The sequence below is a fragment of the Tamandua tetradactyla genome, chromosome 10 (genome assembly GCF_023851605.1).
Source record: "Tamandua tetradactyla isolate mTamTet1 chromosome 10, mTamTet1.pri, whole genome shotgun sequence".
Classification (NCBI taxonomy): Eukaryota; Metazoa; Chordata; class Mammalia; order Pilosa; family Myrmecophagidae; genus Tamandua; species Tamandua tetradactyla.
In genome coordinates, this window is record NC_135336.1 from 88217490 (window position 1) to 88238994 (window position 21505).

Genomic DNA, 21505 nt, shown 5'->3' on the forward strand with positions numbered 1-21505 from the left:
CAGCAGTAAGATGAAATGAGATCCTAAAGCATATGGCAACATGGATGAGCCTTGAGGACATAATGCTGAGTAAAACAGGCCAGACACAAAAGGATAGATACTGGTATTATTTTGATTTTAATGCCTTGGTAAAGGTAAACTCAGAGGCTTATAATAAAGAATATAGGGGACCTAGATCAAGTCTACTTAAAATTTAGGCCTAAGAGTCACCCCCAACAGAGCCTCTTTTGTTGCTCAGATGTGGCCTCTCTCTCCAGCCAATATGATGAGCAGTCTCACCACCCTCCCCCTCTTTGCGTGGGACATGACTCCCAGGGGTGTGGACCTTCCTGACAACGTGGGACAAAGATCCTGGAATGAGCTGAGACTCAGCATTAAAGGACTGAGAAAAACCCTAGAATGAGCTGAGAATTAACATCAAGAGACTGAGAGAACCTTCTCGACCAAAAGGGGGAAGAATAAAATGAGGCAAAGTGTTAATGGCTGAGAGATTCCAAACAGAGTCGAGAGGTTATCCTGGAGGTTATTCTTACGCATTAAGTAGATATCACCTTGTTGTTCAAGATGTAGTGGAGAGGCTGGAGGGAACTGCCTGAAAATGTAGAGCTGTGTTCCAGTAGCCATGTTTCTTGATGATGACTGAACAATGATATAGCTTTCACAATGAGACTCTGTGAATGTGAAAACCTTATATCTGATGCTCCTTTTAGCTACTATATCAATAGAAGAGTAGAACATATGGAATAAAAATAAGTAATAGGGGGAACAAATGTTAAAATAAATTCAGTTTGAAACAGTAGTAAATGAAAGCGAGGGGTAAGGGGTGTAGTACGTATAGTTTTTTTTTCTCTATTATCATTTTATTTCTTTTTCTGTTGTCTTTTTATTTCTTTTTCTAAATCGATGCAAATGTACTAAGAAATGATGAATATGCAACTACGTGATGATATTAAGAATTACTGATTATATATGTAGAATAGAATGATTTCTAAATGTTTTGTTAATTTTTTTTTAATTAATAAAAAAAGATAAAAAAAAAAAAAGAATATAGGGGACCTAGAGATACAAAGAAGCTAGAGATGGGTGAATCGTTAGCTAACGAAGTTGAACTTAAATGCAAGGGAACGGACAGAAATGAAGGCAGTCCATTAGTGAGTTTATAAGTAATATTGCCATCTTGAAAGTGAACATGATTGAAAGGGGTTGTATAGAGCCATGTATCCCACCGATTAACACTACAAATATAAATAAGTTCTTGCATGAACTACTTCAAAGGTATGACTCTTGTACAAAGAATAAATAATAAGACAAGAGTTAAAGGGAGGTTTGGATTTTCTATTTGGTGATTAAGTGAGGATAATATGATACATGCATTCTTGTCTGTGGACATTACACATGATACCCAGTGCAAGAGGGGGCTGAAGGATACATTATGGCAAACTGTAGTGCATACATATGATGGAATACTGTGCGGCTACAGAAAGGTATGAAGTTGTGAGGCATACAACAAGGTGAATGTACTCTTGGGATGCAAAATAAGCCGGAAATAAAAGAAAAAATATGTATGGTCTCTTTTAGAAAATTGAGGCCTAGATTATAAATTTATAGCAATCACACTTAGTCCAGAGCTGTAAATGTTATTTCTAGATTTTGAGATGTTATGCTATAGATGTATAATCTGGTATCTTTCTGGAACTACACACAAAAGAAACTGAAAAAGAGATCAGGCTTCAAAGAGAGATAAGAATGAAACCGATCGGGTTTGTTTACTAAACGACCTAAAGTAAATCAGAATACAGAGGTACAGAGGACACTGTCAGTATTTTAGAAGTTTACCTACTGTATGAGACTAAAGGAAGAGAGGTTTAGATTGTCCGAAACCTCAATTTTCTATAGCACATAATCTAACTCAATCTGTCTGGATAGCTCATTTAATAACCCAAACACAGGGAGCCCAGAATGGAAATGAGTGGATGCAATTCTGTATAGCTTAACGTAACAGCCAGATACATCCCAGAGTATCCTGAGGAGATAACTGAAAAGCATTGGCAAAGTCCCTTGAGGGACAGGAGAAAAAATATAGAACTATTAAACTTTACCACCGGGGAAACACCTGATACTGTCTCAAAATTAGGGACTTCCGAGTCAACAGGCCAAGCCCTTGATCTTGAGTCTTGCTCTTGTGAAACCTATTTCCACAGAGGAAAAGATAAGTCTACCTATAGTCAGGCCTAAGAGCTACTTCCAGAAAACCTCTTTTGTTGCCCAGATGTGGCCTCTCTCTCTCTGAGCCCAACTCTACAAGTAAAATGATTACCCTCCCTCATATGTGGGACATGACATCCAGGGCTGAAAGTCTCCCTGGCAACGTGGAACATGACTCCTAGGAAAAAGCCTGCCACCATGGGATCGACAACACCTTCCTGACTGAAAGGGGGAAAAGAAATGTAACAAAACAAGGTATCAGTGGTTAAGAGAGTTCAAACAAAAATCAAGAGGCTATTCTGGAGAATGCTCTAATATTAACTTCAGCTAGATACCGCTAATTACCAGAGTTTGCCAAACCCCAACCAAAACCATTCCTGTCAACCCTAAAGAAAACCTAGGGCTTTATCTGCAATTCTACAAAAGTTTCACACATTGGATTATTTTCCAGAAACCTACAACTTCCAGATGGGTTCCTAGGCCAGATAAGTCCTGAAATCCAAAGGGGCAGCCTCTTCAAGAACATCACCTAGTTCCATCCCCATATCCCATATTATTAACACCCCTCTCTATCATGAAAAATTTAGAATGGGCATAACCCAAATACCCGTAAAGATTGGGAGAAGGATCAAAGGAGAAGGAGGAGTTTTAACAGAGAAGACAAATGAGTATAACTGCTGAATCATTATATTGGTATTTCTTTAGTCTCCAGTATCTTGGAGCAGCTAGAAGGAAAAACCTAAAATTCTGGAACTGTAACCCAAACCAAACTCTGAAATCTGTTTTACAGCTACTTATTACAATGTACTTTGACATTTATTGCTTTTTTGTATGTTATATTTCACAATCAAAAATGTTTAAAACATTAATACATAAAAATATAACATCAAAGCTAAAAAAAACTATAGGCAGAAAGAATCAATTCAAATTTCTGTTTCTTTGGTTGAAACAAACACAAATTTTCTCTATTTGAAACCTTTATTTGGAGCCTCTGTTATTCCAACAATTTATAAAGGCCACACAAAGTCAAATATAGCTAAACACACAAAAAAATACAACACCATGAGACAAGACCAGCAGAAACAAAAGACAACACAGAGATCTGGAACTTTAAATTTTAGAATTATCAGTTACAAACTCCTTATCAACAATGCTTATTTTATTTAAAGAAATAAAAGTTTAAAGAAATTTCACATCTATTAGAATGGCCCCTATTAAACAGAAAGCTACAGGTGTTGGAAAGGATGTTGAGAAATAGGAACACTTATTCACTGCTGGTGGGAATGTCAAATAGTATAGCTACTGTAGAAGATGGTTTGGCAGCTCATCAGAGAGCTAAGTAAAGAGTTGCCCTATGATAGGGCAATGTCACTACTTAGTACATACCCAGAAGAACTGAAAGCAAGAATGTGAACAGATACACACTGATGTTCTCAGCAGCATTTTCCACAATTGCTTTTTTTTTTCAGAATTTCATTTCCTTAGTTTATTAAAGCTATTTGATGAACTGTTAGGTTGTGCAAGAACTATAGCATGTAGAAATCCAGTTCAGAATATGAGCTGTACATACATAAAACATTTCTAGTTAGACTCTTGCTGCTTTTACATTAATTCAACTAAAGCTCAAGGGTCCATCAACAAATGAATGGATAAACAAAATGTAGTATATACGTATAATGGAATATTATTCAGGAGTAGGAAGGAATAAAGTCCTGAAGCATGTGACGATATGTATGAAACTTGAGGACATTATGTTGACTGACACAGTCAGACACAAAAGAACAAATATTATGTGGTCTCAATAATATGAACTAATTATAATATGTAAATTCATAGACATAGAATCTAGAATATAGGTTACCAGGAGATAGAATAAGGTTAGAGAATAAGGAGTGGCTGTCTAAGACAAACAAAATTTTTAACTAGGTTGAATTTAAATGTGTGGAAACAGAAGTGAAGCTAGTGCATTATTGTGAGTACAATTAACAATGCTGAATGGTGTGCAAATGTGGTTGATAGGAGAAATTTAGTCATAAATGTCACCACAAGGAAAGACAGAGGTTAAAGCAAGGGACTTTATAACACAGTAAATCTTGTGGTGGGCAATGACTGTGATTTATAGTACAAATATTAAAAATTTCTTCCGTGAAATAGAAAAAATATACAAAACTTTTACAAAGAGTTAATAATAGGGTAGTAAATGGGAAAAAAATGCACCTATTGCCATCTGTGGACTACAGTTAATAGTAATATCTTAATATTCTTTCATCAACAGTGACAAATGTACCACACTAATTTCAGGGGCCAATGATGAGTAGGATAAGGGGTTCAGAATGTTTAGGGCTCTCTCTTTTTTTTTTAAATTAAAGAAACTGTTCCAAAATTGACCATGGTAATGAATGCACAACATGATACTGTAAGCCACTGATTGTATACTTTTGATGGATTGTCTGCTGTGTAAATTTTTCTCAATAAAATTGCATTAAAAAAAAGTTTAAAGAAATCTGCAGGAAAAAGGATGCTAGCAAAAGTCTCTCGGTAAATTAAAAAAAGAATCAAACAGCTTCTTAACTAAAAAAATAAGAAAAATAAAAAGCTCAATTCTTAGTTTAACAGCAGACTACACACAGATGAAGAGAAGTAGTAAACTTGTAGCGCAGAAGAAATCATCCCCAAAGCATCATGAAGAGGAAAAATTATGAAAAACACCAAAAGCAGCAAGAAATAGGAAGGAGAGGACAGAACTGAAAAATTTAACATATATTTCATCATAATCCCAGAGTGAGAGAAAAGAGAGAAAGAGACAGAGGAAATATCTGAAGAGATCATAACCAAAAATTTTGTAGAGCCAATGAAATACATCAATCCACAGATTCAAGAATCCCAACAAATCTCAAGCAGAATATATAAAAAGGTTTGTTGACACCAAGACAAACCTGCAAAAGAACAAGGACAAAGAAAATCTTAAAATAGGCTGAGGTTAAAAAACAAGCTGCCCTCAAAGGGCAATAGAAGTGGTAGCTGACTTTGAAGATAACAATGTAAATAAAAAATGAGTGGAATGATATCTTTCACATACTGAAAAAAATAATACCAGAACATGTAATCCCATTTTCAGTAAGAAGATCTTTCAAGAATGAGGGTGAACATTCGCACACTGGAGTTTATGGTGGCAGTTTTTGCTATTCACAATGGATGGAGGTGGCTTAAGGGTACAACAACCGAGGAATGAAAAGAGGAACTGTGGTGCGTACATAGAACAGACTACTAAGCGGCTGGCAAGAAAGAACGAAGTTCTGAGGCATACAACTAGGTGAATGAATCTTAAGGACAATATGTTGAATGAAATGGCAGAAACAGAAAGACAAATATTATAGGCCTCATTCATATGGACTAATTATAATAAACAAACCTGGGGAACTGAAGTTGAGAGCATGGGTTATCAGGTCGGGACCTGCTGTAAAAGGTCCTAGATTTAAAGTTTTAAAAGCAGGCACATCTATTCTGGAGCTGCAATTGTTATTTCTAAATTCTGAGATACTGAGCTATTTTTATATAACTTGATCATTCCCTGAAACTTTGGGTATTTATGTGACACCTGAGACTCAAGAGTTAGAGCACTGAAGCCATGAAAGTCAGCATTACCCCATTCAATAACTGTTTAAAAAGTGATCAAATTTTGTCTAGAATATGAATAAAGCAATCTGGACAGGACTAAGGTAAATCAGAATACAGAGTCCATATTTTAAAACTAACTTCTGTGTGAAACCAAAGGAAGAGATGTTTATTTGGTGCAAAATTTATATTTTGTGTAGCACATTATCTAACTAAACATGCATGGTCAGTTTACGTGAACACCATAATTACCTGAAATCTCGGATAGGGAATGAGATCTTGTTGGTTTGTGCAGGTTGGTGTGATGCCCTGATACATCCCACAGTGATTTGGTCAGAGAATAAAAGGGTGTTTGCAGAAACCCTTTGAGGGACTGGGGAAAAAAGAGGAAATATTAAATGTCCCCATCTGGGGAATTCCTGATATTCTCACAAGCAGTAGGAAAAAAACAATCGATAGGCTGAGCCTTTGATCTTGAAGTTCGGCCCTATGAAACTTATTCCTACAAAGGAGAAGCTAGGCCTGCTTATGTTTGTGCCTCAGAGTCACCTAAGAGAACTTCTTTTATTGCTCAGGACGTCCCTCTCTCTTTAAGCCAACTTGGCCGGTGGATGCACTGCCCTCCCCTGCTACATGGGACACGACTCCCAGGAGTGGAAATCTCCCTGCCTACATGGACAGGACTCCCAGGGGTGAACGGGACCTAGCATCAAGAGATTGACAAAGCCTTCTTGACCAAAAGGGGGAAGACAGAAATGAGACAAAGTTTCAGTGGCTGAGAGATTTCAAACAGAGTTAAGATATTATCCTGGAGATAGTCTGTTATATATAGGAGTGGCTTATAAAGAAGTACCTGAAAATATTGAACTGTATTCCAGAAGCCTTGATTCTGGAAGACACTGTTATAACTATATAGCTTTTACAATGTGACCAGGCATTTATGAAAACCTTGTGTCTGATGCTCCCTTTCACTCATTTGTCCAGGGTATGGACAAATGAGTGAAAAAATAAGGGCAAAAAAATAAATAAATAATGGGCGGATGGATTAAGAGTAAAAAAATAGGGTAGTCTGAAAAACTAGTAAAGGGAGGGGTTAGGGGTATGGATCTGAGTTTTTCCTTTTTTCTTTTTCTGGAGTGATGCGAATGTTCTAAACAATCATAATGGTGATGAATAGACAACCCTGTGATGATAGTGTGAGTCACTGACTATATGGACTATACGTGTGTGAAGATCTGTCAATAAAAATGTTTTTTAAAAAAAGAATGAGAGTGAAACAAAAACTGATAGAGAAAAAGAGTCCATCACCAACACAAAAAGAAATGCAAAAGAACATGCTCCATACAAAAGTAAATGATCCCATATGAAAGGTTAAGAGATGAAGAAAGGAAAAGCGCAAAGTAACAAATAGGTAGGGGAATCTAAATAAAGATTGAAAGTATAAGAGAATAATAGATTTTGTGGGTTTAAAAAAAAAACTACACAACACATATACATTTTAACACCACAAAACATTTATATATTTTTTAATGTGAAGTATGACCAAATTAATGTCAGCAACACATTTAAAAAGACAACCAACCATACAGCATGGTAAGTTCGTGTCCTAAATGCTGGAAAACCACATGATCACATAAACAGATTGAAAAAAGTAATCAAGGACACACACTTCAGCATTTATTCAATATAGAAATGCTCATCAAACTAAGAAGAAAAGAGAAATTCTTGAACTTTATGAAAACTACGGCAAACATCATACTTAATATTGAGAATCTAGAACTATATCCATTAAAGTCAGCAGCAAGAAAAAGATGCCTTGCTCTACACCACTTTTGCTACTCAAAATGACAATGGAGGACCCAACCAATCCAAAGGGATAAGAGGAAAAAAAAAAAAGAAAGAACTGGAAAGGAAATCATAACACTCTGTATAATCACAGCAAGATACTAGGCTATAACATATACTTGCAAAGATCTAAAGACAAACTATTAAAACTAACGCAAGTTTGGGCAGGCCACAGTGGCTCAGTGGCAGAGTTCTCGCCTGCCATGCCAGAGACCCAGATTTGATTCCTGGTGCCTGCCCAAGTAAAAAAAATAGTAATTGAAAAAGAAAACCCATTTCACATTAGCAACAAAGAACCACGAAAACATCTTCCCTGTGGAGAATATTATAAAATGTCATACTAGGATGCACAGGACCTAGAACAGCCAAAAACAATTAAAAAAAAAAAACCAAAGTTGGAGGATTTCAACACTTACTATAAAGCAAAAATAATCCAGACAATGTGGTACTGGTATAAAGAAAGACATATAGTTCAATGAAACACAAATCTAAAATTAAAACCCCACATATATGGCCAAGTGAATTTCGACCAAAGAGCCGCGGTGGGGAAGGAAAGTCTTTCAACAAATTAATACCCATTTTTAAAAAAAGTAATTTTGACTCTCCCCTTCACCCATATACAAAAATTAATTCTGAATAGATGACAGACCTAAACTATAGCTCTTCCATAATAAAACAGAAAATCTTTGCAACCTGGGCACAGGCACAGATTTCTTGGATAGGACACCAAAAGTACAAATAAAGAATAAACTGATAAATAAGACTTCATAAAAATTAAAACCTCTACAGCTCAAAAGCCATTAAGAAAATGATATGAAGTAATCAGAACAAGCAAATACAAACAGACAGGAAATAAAATACAGGTAACCATGGCCTGGAGAAGGAGTAAAGAATGGGGTGTTAAAGCCTAAATGGTACAAAATTTCTATTGGGGGTGATGGCAGAGCTTTTTTTTTTTTTTAACATGCAGGCAAGCGTCCCTGCCTGCTGAGCCACCGTGGCCCGCCCGATGGCAGAGTTTTAACAGAACTCATGATGGCATCACAACACTGTGAATATAATTAGCACCATGAATTATATATTTGTGGTTAAAACAGGAAATTTATGTTGTACTTATGTTACCACAATTAAAAAATAAAAATCCACAGAACTGTGTAATACAAAGCCCTAAAATGTAAACTTTTACATTTACATTTTAAAATGGACTTTAGCTAACGATGTAATATAGTAATATTGGTTTATCAATTGTAACATGTACCACACTAATATGAATGGTAATAACAGGGAAAACTGAGTGGGGTGGGAGATAACACAAAGGAACTCTGTACTTTCTGTATGTCTTTTCTGTAAAACTGCAACCTCTCTAAAAAATAAAAATAATTTAAAAAAAACACACATACAAACCAAATGATATATATTAAATACATTACATTATCAGCTGGCGATGGTGAAAAATGGGGAGGGAGATAAGATAAAAGGGACAACAGATACAGTAAATGAGGAGAACCATGTACTAATAAGTTGTCATGAACAGAGAAGTATGATAATTCAACTCCGAACCTGATATAAAAAAACTAAATTAATTAATTTTAGTCCAAAAACTAAATAATTTAAATTTGAAAATAAAGTAATATTCAAGCAGAATTTTAAACATAATGCTATACTAACAAAATTAGGGGGGAAAAAATAACGGAAATCAGAGAAATGCCTTAAAATAAAAAAGATTACGATACCTGAGGTATACTGTGTTTTCCGTACTTCCAAAACTTATTCTGTGATAAAAGAGACTTAAATTTCTCCTCCAGAGAATCAATTTCATTATCAGGCAAGAGGCAAAGCAATTTCTTTAGTGCCAATAAAGAACAAGTTATAACTCGATAGAATTTAGCTTCTCTTTCTTCTTCTGGCACAGTTCTTGATGAGAAAAGAAAGTAAACATACATAAGGGCTGATAATAAGCCAAACTACAAATTTGGTATTTCTATTTTAAAAATCTTATTATTAAAATAAATAAGTTGCTTTAAAATGACAAAAAAGATTATTTTTAACATACTACTTTATTTCTATCTTCTTTTCTCCCTGTGCTAATCTTCCTCAAAAGACAACCACAAAACACAGTAGTTTAATCATATATTTTACTTCTAACACAAGGTGGAAATAGACAAAAAGCCATGGATTAAAATAAATATGTGAGCATACTAGTCTCAGCAGCAGGTAACAGAGTGATTCTAGGGAATGAATATCAATGCAGCTAAGATTATTTCCCCTTATAGATTCCTAAAAGCTCAATTAAAACATAAGAATGAAAGTAAACAGAACATTTTACTATTCTTTCAATAGAACTATTCACAGTTCTTCAGCTATTTTTCAACTAGACCTTAAAATGGTTCCTGCTATGACTATGGAAAGATAAATGTGGGGAAACTCTAAAAACACCGTTCTAAAAAAACCAAATGTGTAGCTCCCATGTAATTCAAGTTAACGTAAAACAACTTACAAGTAAAAGCACATAAAATAGTACCTGGTATATAGCATTATATTAAGTATTTCATCTCAACATTTAGAATCCTTTCTTTTTAAAAAATGACTTACTGAAATTAATCATCAATTACCTATAAGTGAAATAAATCCTTAACATCAGTTACATAGTAACAATATGACTTACTGTGCATCACTAAGGGTATCAGGTGTTTCTTTTATAAGAATATCTTGCAGCACCTATGGGGGGATAGGGAAAAATCCCAAAGACTTGAGATTTTATTGAACTGTCAATGATGCATAGAGCACAGATGAGTAAAATCCATCTTCAAAATCCCCATAAATCTCATCTTACCTAATAATTTTTACTTTGCCCACAAAATATTTCCAGAATTACTACTAAGGTTTGAATTCTATGTGTTTCTGTTTCCTTATCATTCCATACTATTTGCTGCTGTTAGAGTAAGGACAAGGTACTTCTTTCCAACACCTCCAGTTGCCATCAAGAGGAATTCTCTCTTCCACACTACTGGTCTCTTGGTTTCCCACTCCTTTTGCACAGAGGTGAAGTGGAATTCCCAATTAGTGAGTGTGGGACAGAAACTAGGCTCTGCTTTCCTCTCTCTTCTTTTAGAGAGCTCTTGCCTATAAAAATACACATTGTACTCTGCTCCATCATTGAGCAAAGCCTAAAGTTTCAAATACTGTGTATGTCAGCCTAATTCTAGATGCAGTACTAGAGAACCCCCTGTCCTAGTGCCAATGTTATCAGCAATAACAACAGCTACTATTTATTGAGATTTTCCATGCACCAGGCATTGCTTGAGCACATTTCATGGGCTAACTAAATTAATCCTCACAAAAAATCTATTAAGTACAGTTAAAGTTGCCATTTTATGAATGAGAAGATAGAGACAGAAAGTTTAAGGAACTTGGCCAAGGTCACACACCTAATTAATCAAAGGGTGAGTTTAGAATCCAATGGTATGACCCAGAGTCCATGTTCTTACAGACAGTATAATATACTGCCTACAAAGTTGGTATTTTGAGCTTCATCTACTTGACTCTTCTTTGATCAATTGGTTTCTTCATCTACTTGACTCTTCTTTGATCAATTGGTTTTGAACTTGGGAAAGTTCAAACTTGGGAAAGTTCAAACCCAACAATTACAAACTATCATACAGCCAACTAAAGAAAAATTAAGTGCACGAAATAATCTATATGTCATGATCAGTTATCCATCCATAACAAAACCAAGAATAAGAGAAAGAAAGAAGGAAAAAAAAGATGTATGAACAAACAGCCAAACTGGTTGTTTCTAAATCTATTTCCTAAATCTCTTAGTGACCAAATGAACAGCATTCCACTCTCGTAACAATTATCACTTGGTATTTTAAATAAACCAATGATTCTGAATTTGCAGATCAGGGAGAGAATTCCCATTGAGAGTATGATAAATCTACAAACCCTCTACCCAGAAAAACGAGCTTGGCATACTTGAGGAATAAATAACCAAGAACTTGAATAGGGAACAAGGTAGAATGCATGGGGTTGAGGAATGGGGGGTAGACGACAATGCAGGGTGAAGAAATCAGATAGGCAGGCAGGGGGCAAATCATGCAGAGCCCTGTAGACCAAGATAAGGAATTTGGACTTGTACTGGTAATGGGAAACCACAGGAGAGATGATGAATTGAAAGAAGCAGAAAAACAGGGAGTGAGGAGTACATTTAGGTAGGATTATGCACAAGGTGCAGTATAAATTTTTATGATCTTTAGAAGGGTAATTTATCAGTATCTATAACAATTTTAAATGTTTTTATCCTTTGATGCAACATACCAACTTCTAGTAACTATCACTCCCACAAGGGTATAAAGAGATCTAATCAAGAATAGTAATTAAAGTACAGTTTGTTGTAATAAAATTTGGGGTGAACCTGTGTGTATATGTGTGTGTGTTGAAAGAGATGAATAAATTATTGTACATCCATAGAAAAGAACAACAGAGAGCTAACAATAAAATGAGGCAGATCTGTATGCATGCACTGACATGGAAACAGAAGGGGAAAATAATATATTGTAGAAGTATTCTTTTTTTTAGATTATATATTATAAAGCATGAATCAAAATTCATAAATTAATATATGATAAATTTAAAACAGAAAATTTTAAATATTTTAGAAAATCCAAACCATAATATTTTGTTAAAAGTAAAAAATGATTAATTTTGCTCAGCACCATTTTAAAAAGGCAACATTTCACTAGTTGGACATAGTTTACTTATACTTTCCCCACAATGTGAGATAAAAGAATTATCATTGTATTATGCTTTATATTTCTTAAGAATTAAAAAAGAAAAATAGACACAGAATGCTTCCAAAAACTTACAGTTGTAATTTCATCCTTACAAAATGCTATGGCTTCTGGTTGCTTGCTTGGAGGGAAAGCCGCTTCAAATGCATCTTTTGCTGCAGATGCAGCTGGTGTGTAAGTATCACACTGAGCCATCAGCCAATATCCCATTAAGCTTTTTAAATAGGGAGCCAAGTGTTTCTTCACTTTAACGATCAGTTTCTCAAAAGCTTGCTGTGTGGCTTCTCGAACCCGGCGGTCATGATCCTATTGAAAATATAAATGTGATTTAATAAAACTTTAGTCCAAAAAAATAAATTCAGACACTTCTGGTCAGGGGATAATGACTCATTGCTGAGAATTCATTTATCGACAGAGCTAAATTAAAATGAATTTTTCAAATATCAAGAATTTGTTTTTTGATTTTTAATGTAAATAGCACTGGTCATACACTGATATATATAGTTACCTGGGTTATTCTATTTTTATGTAAATTCTATTTTAATTTTTGGCAAGAAGTGTAACTGAGGCCTATATGCAGGTTGCCATTGAATTTTACTCTGGTAAATGCTGAGATTCAGTTTTTTCCAAAAAAAAAAAAAGAGTTTGGTTTTTTAAAACAGAAATATGGAAAACAATTGATTAGATTAATTTTCATTCCCTGCCCCCTCATCCCCCCAGTGAGTAAAAATATTATATTAGATTCAAGGCTTGAACTTGAATAATTAAGCAATTCATTTTCATTCTTCTGCAACAAATACACAAGGAAAGAAAATAAAATAGTTGCAAAAATATATTAGTATTGGAAAGCTTCTGGGTAATTACCTAGTAATGACATAAAACTTCTTAAAACATAGACTCCCTTAACACTCTATACTATCCAAACAATCCAATGTACTTTACAATGCTGACATATTTCCTATTCCTCACCAAAAATAAAGCACATAAATTTGATAATCCCATGATTTCGACCAAAAACACACAATAGAAATAAACTACTAAAGCCTTAATACATACAAGTGAAATTTTGCAGAAAATTCTTGGCCAATATGGAAGAACTCCTTTTACAATTTCTGTCTCTCTCTCCGTACACATGGTTCCAAATTCCTGCATAGCCTGAAAGTAAATTATTAAGAGCATTAGGGAGTAAAGCCATTATATTTGCTACTGATTATTTATTCTGCTCTGGAAACTTGGTCTACTTTATGTAATGAAAATACATTATTTCTGTTTGTGGTAAATGGACTAATTTGAAGAGTTCCCTCACAAGCTATTATAGGAGAGACTTTTCTGTTGCTTTTTAAAAAAATAAAAAATATATACACCAAAAGTCTGTTTAAAATTATAGGAACAAAATTACATTTCTTAATAGGAAAATCTTTCAGTCAAAATTCCAAAGTGGTGCAATAAAGTGCAGGGCAACAAATTAATTTATAACCTAGAAGCTAAGTATCAACAATGCTTAAGTCTATGTATCCAAAATATGCCAATGACATTTTAACAAAAGGATTTTCTTGATCAAACTTTAAAACTTGCTTTTAATTTTGTGGTGACATCTTTCTTGGAAAGTTTCCTCAGCACCATTCGGAAATCAGAATCCACAAGATTGTCTATTTCTTCAGCTCCTTGTATAGCAGGAACATAGCCTAGGTCACTCTGAGTTGTTCCAAAACCAATAAATCCAGGCACTGTTCCCTGTTCTTTGGCAAGGAGTTCTGCAGCTCGACCACTGTTTGAAGGCTGACGAAGGAGGGAAAAAAAAAACAAGAGTTAAGAAGGCGTTGAAAATTTAACTTTTTTCTTTAGTGCAATTCCTTGCCCATAATATTTTATTTGAGAACTTTCTTTTTCTAACCTAAGAGTTCATCTATCACCATGTTCCCCCTAAGATGAGTCTTTGTCACCAAAACCTATCATTAATGATCCTAGGAGCTACTTCCATGCCTTTTAATTTTTATAGTGATAACATATATTTAACATAAAATTTCCCATTTTAATCATATTCAAGTATAAAATTCAGGGGCATTATTTACACTATTGTGTTACCATCAACACTATCCATTACCAAAACTTTTCCATCCCCCTAAACAGAAACTCTGTACCAGTTAAGCATTAACTCCTATGCCCCATTCTCATTTTTGTCCCTGGTAACCTTTATTTCTAACTCTATGAATTTGTATATTCTATTTACTTCATATAAATGGGATCATACAATATTTGTCTTTTGTGTCTAGCTTTTTTCACTTAACATGAAGTCTTGAAGGTTCACCCCTGTTGTATGTATCAGAACGTTACTCCTCTCATGGCTGAGTAAAATGTCACTGTATATACCATGTTTTATTTACCGATTCACCTGTTGATGGACACTGGGTGGCTTCCCCCTTTTAGCTATTGTAAATAATGCTGCTGTGAACCTTGGTGTACAAATACCTGTTTGAGTTCCTGCTTTTAGTTCTTTGGGGCATATATCTGGAAATGGGATTGCCAGGACATATGGTAATTCTATACATATTCTCTAAGATACTGCCAGATTGTTTTCCACAGCAGCAGAACCATTTTACATTCTCACCAATAATGCAGAGGGTTCCTAATTCTCTGTATCCTTACCAACACGTTATTTTCCATTATTTTAATAATAGCCATCCCAGTGGGTGTGAATGGTAGCTCACTGTCATTTTGATTTGCATTTCCCTAGTGGCTAGTAATCCTAAGCCTCTTTTCATGAGCTTCTTCTTAAGAAATGTCTATTCATTTGACCTTTTTTAAATTGGGTTGTTGTCTTTTTGTTGTTGAATTTAAGTATTCTTTATACATTCTGGATATAAGCCCTTATTAAGTATATGATTTCCAATATTTTCTCCCATTCTGTAGGTTGTTTTACTTTCTTGATAATACCTTTGAAATACAAAAGTTTTTAATTTTGAGGACATCCCATTTATCTATTTTTCCTTTTGTTGCTCATGTTTTGGGTATCAAGAATAATACTATTTAAACTGCAGTTATAACCTGTTAGTAGCTCATGGTATCAGTTTAATGTGACATGACGAGCATTTTAAATAGAACAAAACTTTAAAACTCAGAAAACAACATTTGTGCTAAGTACTGTTTAATGAAAATGTTCATTTCCAACTTTCATATAATTAGTATGTACACATAATGCATGTATGCACTTTATGATGTAAAATTAATTTATAAATGGATATCTTTTCATTCATTTATTCAACAAATATTTATTAAGCTATTACCATGGGGCAGATCCAGTGACAGCTGCTTCTAGACTAAGAGTTCCTTGGGGGCAGACACTAGTCTTACTCATTTCACATTCCCAAAGCCTAATCTCTCTGACCTAAAAAGACTACAAATTGCATTATGGACATAAAAATCAACACAGAAGCCAAGATATAAGATACACTCCTTCGTTGTGAATCATAAACAGTGGTTTGCTTGACTGATGTACAACATAGTAGCCCCCTTTACTAAAAGTTAGGGAGTTAGTTGCGACAGAGAAAGAGAGTATTTGAACTTTTGAAAATTATCTTATTCTTCATTAATTAAAGGGGAAGGGAATTGTGATGGTTAGGTTCTAACCAGGTGATCTAACCAGCTGTCTGGTCAGACAAGCACTGGTCTGACTGTTACTGCAAGTATATTTCATGGCTGGTTGATAAATCAGAAAGCTGGTTTATTAAATCATCAGTTAGCTGATTGCAGCAGTGGTTGATTACATCTGCAATCAACTAAAGGCGAGATTCCCCCACAATGAGATATTCCAATCAGTTGAAGGCTGTTAAAGAGGAAGAGAGACGTTTTTACTGCTTCTTCTGCCAGCAAGCCTCTCCTGTGGAGGTCAATGAGACCCTTCATTGGAGCTGCCAGCTTCACAGCCTGTCCTCCGCATTCTGGACTCTCCCATTCCCACATTTGTGTGAGACACCTTTATCATTTACAATCTCATGTTTACAGAGAACTCCTGTTAGTGCTGCTTCTCTACAGAACTCTGTCTAGTAAAAGATGCTTCAGATTGACCAACAAGATGACATTACAACCCATCTAAACTAACTCATTTCTTTCTTTTTTTTTTTTTTTTTTACTTGGAAGAACTTGTTAAATTTCCTTTATTTCAGTAGACAGAAAACTATTTTCAATGTCCTGGCTGAAAGGGCTCTTGTTGCCACGGAGCATAAGTCCAAGAAACTTCTGGCAGCACATCTGGATTAGGTGGATAAGTGTATGCAGCTTGTTGTAAAGGTTGATAAGAAAGATACTGTGGAAAAATTGACTGTTGAAAATTGTAAGAAATAGGTATCTGAGATTGAAAATACCCATGTATTTCTTAGTTCTCTACAAAGATGGTGTACAAAGATAACAAGGGGTTATCCAAATGTGCATCAATTTTCTCGTAACTGGTAAAACTTTGCTTAGAAAACTCACCTTGAAAGAAACAATCTAACCTACCTTCTGAAGTAAAATGACTGACCAGAAATGAAGATGTTCTGAATTTTATTTTTTCAAAATTGTAACTTTTAAGACTAATTCCAAAATAGTTCTCTACTTTAAAAACTCTTTAAATGAACTAGCATCATTCAGTTCATCTTCCTCAATATTAGTCCATGAATAAAGAGCTACAAAGTAAGTTAGTGAATTACTATTCTGGAAACTAAATATAACATTAGAATACCAGAATTGTATCAACAATCTTGTTTTTAGAACATTTTATTATAAACTAGAATAAAAAACTATTGTTAAAAGCTAAAGGAGTCAAGGCTGAATCTGAACTGACCAGAAATACCAGTCCTAAAAGTGATAATTAGGTACAGAAGGAGAAGTATCAGATGTAAAGTTTCAAATTTAAAAAGTAATAAGTTATAAATAAAGTACTCATTGTACCTTTTACTCAATGTCTACTTTGAATTTAAAATACAGTTACTATTATCATCTTTGTATGTTAGATACTTGTACCCATAGTTCAAGAAAAATTAAGAACCATGTTCCATTTCTGGCAGTTATTTACCTACACTTTGCCTACTTTATTTTCTTGCACCTGGCTTCTAGAAGTACAAGGTGGTAATCACCAATATACAGAGTAATGACCAAACTCAGGAAGACTTAACAAGATCTCTCACAATCTAGCCTCGATTTCCCCACTCTTTCTGGATATATTCTGGATATAAACCTTTATCAAATATATGATTTCCAATATTTTCCCCCATTTTGTAGGTAGTTGTTTCACTTTTATAATACCTTTGATGTACAGAACTGTGCCACTCTTTCCTTCCCTTTCCAGTAGCCTCCACCTCTCTCCCAATTTTGCTGGCACCATTCATGTTCCAGTACCAAACTGAATTCAAGGTTTCTTGAATATGCTAGGCCCTCTCAAAATTGGCCTTTGTACAATCTTTTCTCTCTGCCTGAAAACACTTCCTTCCTTTTCATTGACCAAAACACTCCTACTGATCCTTCAAAACATCATTTATGGAATTTGTCCATCTCAGGTCAATCCAACTCTTTTCTGTTCTACATTCTTTCTGCTCATACCTACACCATAATTCTTCAATGCAGTATAATTATTTGCTTACTCATATGTTTTTATCATCAAAATAATGCTTCCTTGAGAAAAGGAGACATTTGTCTATCACCTTTGAATGGTGTTCAGTATTCAAAGTCTCCCGTTGAATGAATGACTGCCACTCTGAAGTTCAAATCCCAACACTACAACTTCCTGGCCACATGAGCTCAAGCAAGTTAATTACTCTCTCTAAGCTTCAATTCCATCACTTTGAAAATGAGATAATAGTAATTTAATTCATTACTATGGCTATTGTCAGAATTAAACAAAAGTTTTTAACTCATATCAGCAAGAATCATCAAAAGACACTAAAACCATCAGGTGGAAATTTGTGGGAGGACAGGTTATTCATACAGTCTTAAACTACTATTCCACACAGTAGTTAATAGGCAACAGTAAAAGATACCTTTACAAGGGACACCACCTACCCAACTGAAGAAATAACACCAATAACGGGACAAATATATTAAGTGCCCCCTGGTGTGAGGTACTCACAAAGACCCCTTATCTATGAAGGATTCTTATCAAAAACAGTTTAACCCGTGCCAGGCCACTTCACTGCAGACCCTAAGGCTGACTCAAGCAGGGAGGATTCCGGCACCCAGCTCGAAGGTGGAGCTGAAGAGAAATTTATTTTGTTTGGAGGAGCAGGAACAGGCTGCGATCCTTTGGAGCAAGGGGCCCACTCCCAGCCTTTCTTTCCATGTAGCAGTCAGTGGTGAGGCTGTTGCAGGAAGGATCAGGCTCCGGTTCTCTGCCAGATGCCCCTGAGCACCCCCTAAAAGTGTCCCCCTCACTGTGTACTTAGGGTGGCCAGTCCCAGCTCCAGGGAATTTCTGTGGCAACCTTAATGATTATTAAGGAACCCTGCCAGTTTTATAAACATATGCTCAAACTAAGATCTACTTTAGAAGGAAAGGATTGGAACAGCATATAAAAAGCTTTTTAATTAATACTGAGACTTATTTGGATGGAAATTACACATCTGTTAATAGAATACCTTAACTCTACATTGCTATTTGTCTTTGTTTTTGTTTTTGGAGAGAACAGTTTTAAGTTTGGGGGTTTTCGTTTGTTTTTACCTAATTCCTGAAAGCAAATACCAAAGGCTGATGTCTGCATATGGGGAAAATGACCAGTAAATGTTTTTCAATGCTCTTTTTTTTTTTTCTTTTTACCAGCTATCTTGCATTTAAAGTGAAAAGTGTAAATGTTAGAAATAATTTATAAAAGTAAAAAAAAATTTTCACCTGAATCTTATCATAAGGAAACAATTAAACAAATATAAATTCAGCAAACCAACCAGCCTAGACTCTTCAGTAAAGTTCATACCCTAAAAGACCAAAAGTAAAAAATTAAAAAGGGAGACTATCTAGATCAAAGGGGACCAATAACCAAATGAAATAAGTGACAGGATCTTAAAGGTTTAAATATAAATATATATGTCTTAAAGAGTTATAGAAAACATGACTGAGATGACTGTAGATATCAGAATACAAAGCTGTATTTTAGATAATAACATATTAACAAAGTCAAAATTTTTGAGTGTTATAATTCCTCATGGTTATGTAGGAAAATGGCACTGTTTTTAAAAGGTAAATGCTGAAGTATTTAGGAGTTAAGTCTCAGAATGTCTATACCTAAATTTATATGGTACAGGAAAATACATATATTTAGAGAGATAAAGCAAATATAGCCAAATGTAGGTTAAGAACCTACATACTGTCACTCTAATATTCTGACAACTTTTCATATGAAACTTAACCCTGCAAAGTTAGGCCTAAGAGCCACCCCAAGAGAGCCTCTTCTGTTGCTCACATGTGGCCCCTCTCTCTCTCTCAGCCAAAACGACAAGTAAACTCACTGCCCTCCATCTCTCTATGTGGACATGACTCCCAGGAGTATGGACCTTCCTGGCAACGTGGACAGAAATCCCAGAATGAGCTGGAACTCAGCATCGAGGGATCGAGAAAACCTTCTCGCACAAAAGGAGGGAGAGCGAAATAAGACAAAATAAAGCATCAATGGCTGAGATATTCCAGAGTCCAGAGGTGATCCTGGTGGTTATTCTTTTGCATTAAATAGATATCACCTTGTTAGTCAAGATGTAATGAAGAGCCTGGAGGGAAGTGCCTGAAAATGTAGAGCTGTGCTCCACTAGCCATGTTTCTTGAAGATGACTGTATAATGATACAGCTTTCACAATGTGACTGTGTGATTGTGAAAACTTTTGTTCTGATGCTCCTTTTATCTACCTTATCGACAGATGAGTAAGACATATGGATTAAAAATAAATAAATAACAGGGGGAACAAATGTTAAAATAAATTTAGTAGACTGAAATGCTAGTGATCAATGAAAGGGAGGGGTAAAGGGTATGGTATGTATGATTTTTTTTTCTGTTTTCTTTTTATTTCTTTTTCTGAATTGATGCAAATGTTCTAAGAAATGATAATGATGATGAATATACAACTATGTAATGATATTGTGAGTTACTGATTATATAACAAGAACGGAATGATCACATGGTAAGAATATTTGTGTTTGTATGTGGTTATGTATCATAAATAAAAAAATTAAAAACAAAATATATCCAAAAAAAAGAACATATGGACTGTCATTCTAATATCTTGCAACTTTTCCATATATTTGGAATTTCCAAAAACAATGTTAAAATTTTCAAATAAAAAATATAAAAGATTAAATGAGAACAGAAGTAAAGCATTTAGCATCTATTGACATAAATTACTATTATTTTTTAGATTTCAAAACAGTTCTAAGAAATGCAGTACTAAAATCTCTAGATTTCTGATCAAATGATCATAAACAGGAAAAATGCATTCTTAGAAAACTGGACATAGTACCATAAAAAATGTCATAACATCCCTAATCATGCAGGTTTTTAATCCACTTTAGGTTCTTCTTTAAACATTTATTGAGCTTCCACTATATACTAGTCCCTGTATACATAAAGCATACAGCAGCTGATAAAAATAACTTCCTTTACAGTACTTAAATCCTAGTGAAGCAACATACTAAACTGCAGGTATGTTAGAAGTCCAGGGTAAAGGAGAAAAATAAAGTAGGAAAGAGAAGAGGGAGTGGGAGAGGGTTTCATTTTAAAACAAGGGGATCACAAGGGGGCCCAGAGGTGTCTAGAGCAAAACTTGATGCCACCTGAAAAAAAAGCGTTGGGGAACATGCAAGGCAAAGTCGAGGCACAGTGAGGAGGGCAGTGTGGCTGGATAGAGTTAGCGGGCCTGAAGGCAATTGCAAGGGACAAGACGCAGGCCATATATCTTACATATCATTGTTTATCATTTAAGGGCTTTGGCCTTTATCCCGAGAGATGTGGGTAGCCACTGTAGCTTTCGGAGCAAAGAAGCGACATGATCCCATTTAGCCTGCACACCAGGCTCACTTTAACTCCTTCCCCACGAACTCTG

General features: G+C 35.0%; 1 protein-coding gene across 5 annotated transcripts in view; it reads right to left on the bottom strand.

Moving 5' to 3' along the window:
• The window catches only part of LTN1 (listerin E3 ubiquitin protein ligase 1), a 111796-nt gene that overhangs the window by 89452 nt on the left and 839 nt on the right, over positions 1-21505 (bottom strand). For all 5 annotated transcript variants that reach the window (XR_013158632.1, XR_013158634.1, XR_013158633.1 and 2 more), the window contains exons 2-6: positions 14031-14234; positions 13512-13610; positions 12531-12761; positions 10331-10383; positions 9399-9579 (exon numbers count right to left, since the gene is read on the bottom strand). Coding sequence is in view for 2 of the 5 variants with exons in the window: in XM_077118787.1 (XP_076974902.1) it covers positions 9399-9579; positions 10331-10383; positions 12531-12761; positions 13512-13610; positions 14031-14234 (768 nt within the window). In the remaining 3 variants the exon portion in view is untranslated. The remainder of the gene's footprint in view (positions 1-9398; positions 9580-10330; positions 10384-12530; positions 12762-13511; positions 13611-14030; positions 14235-21505) is intronic.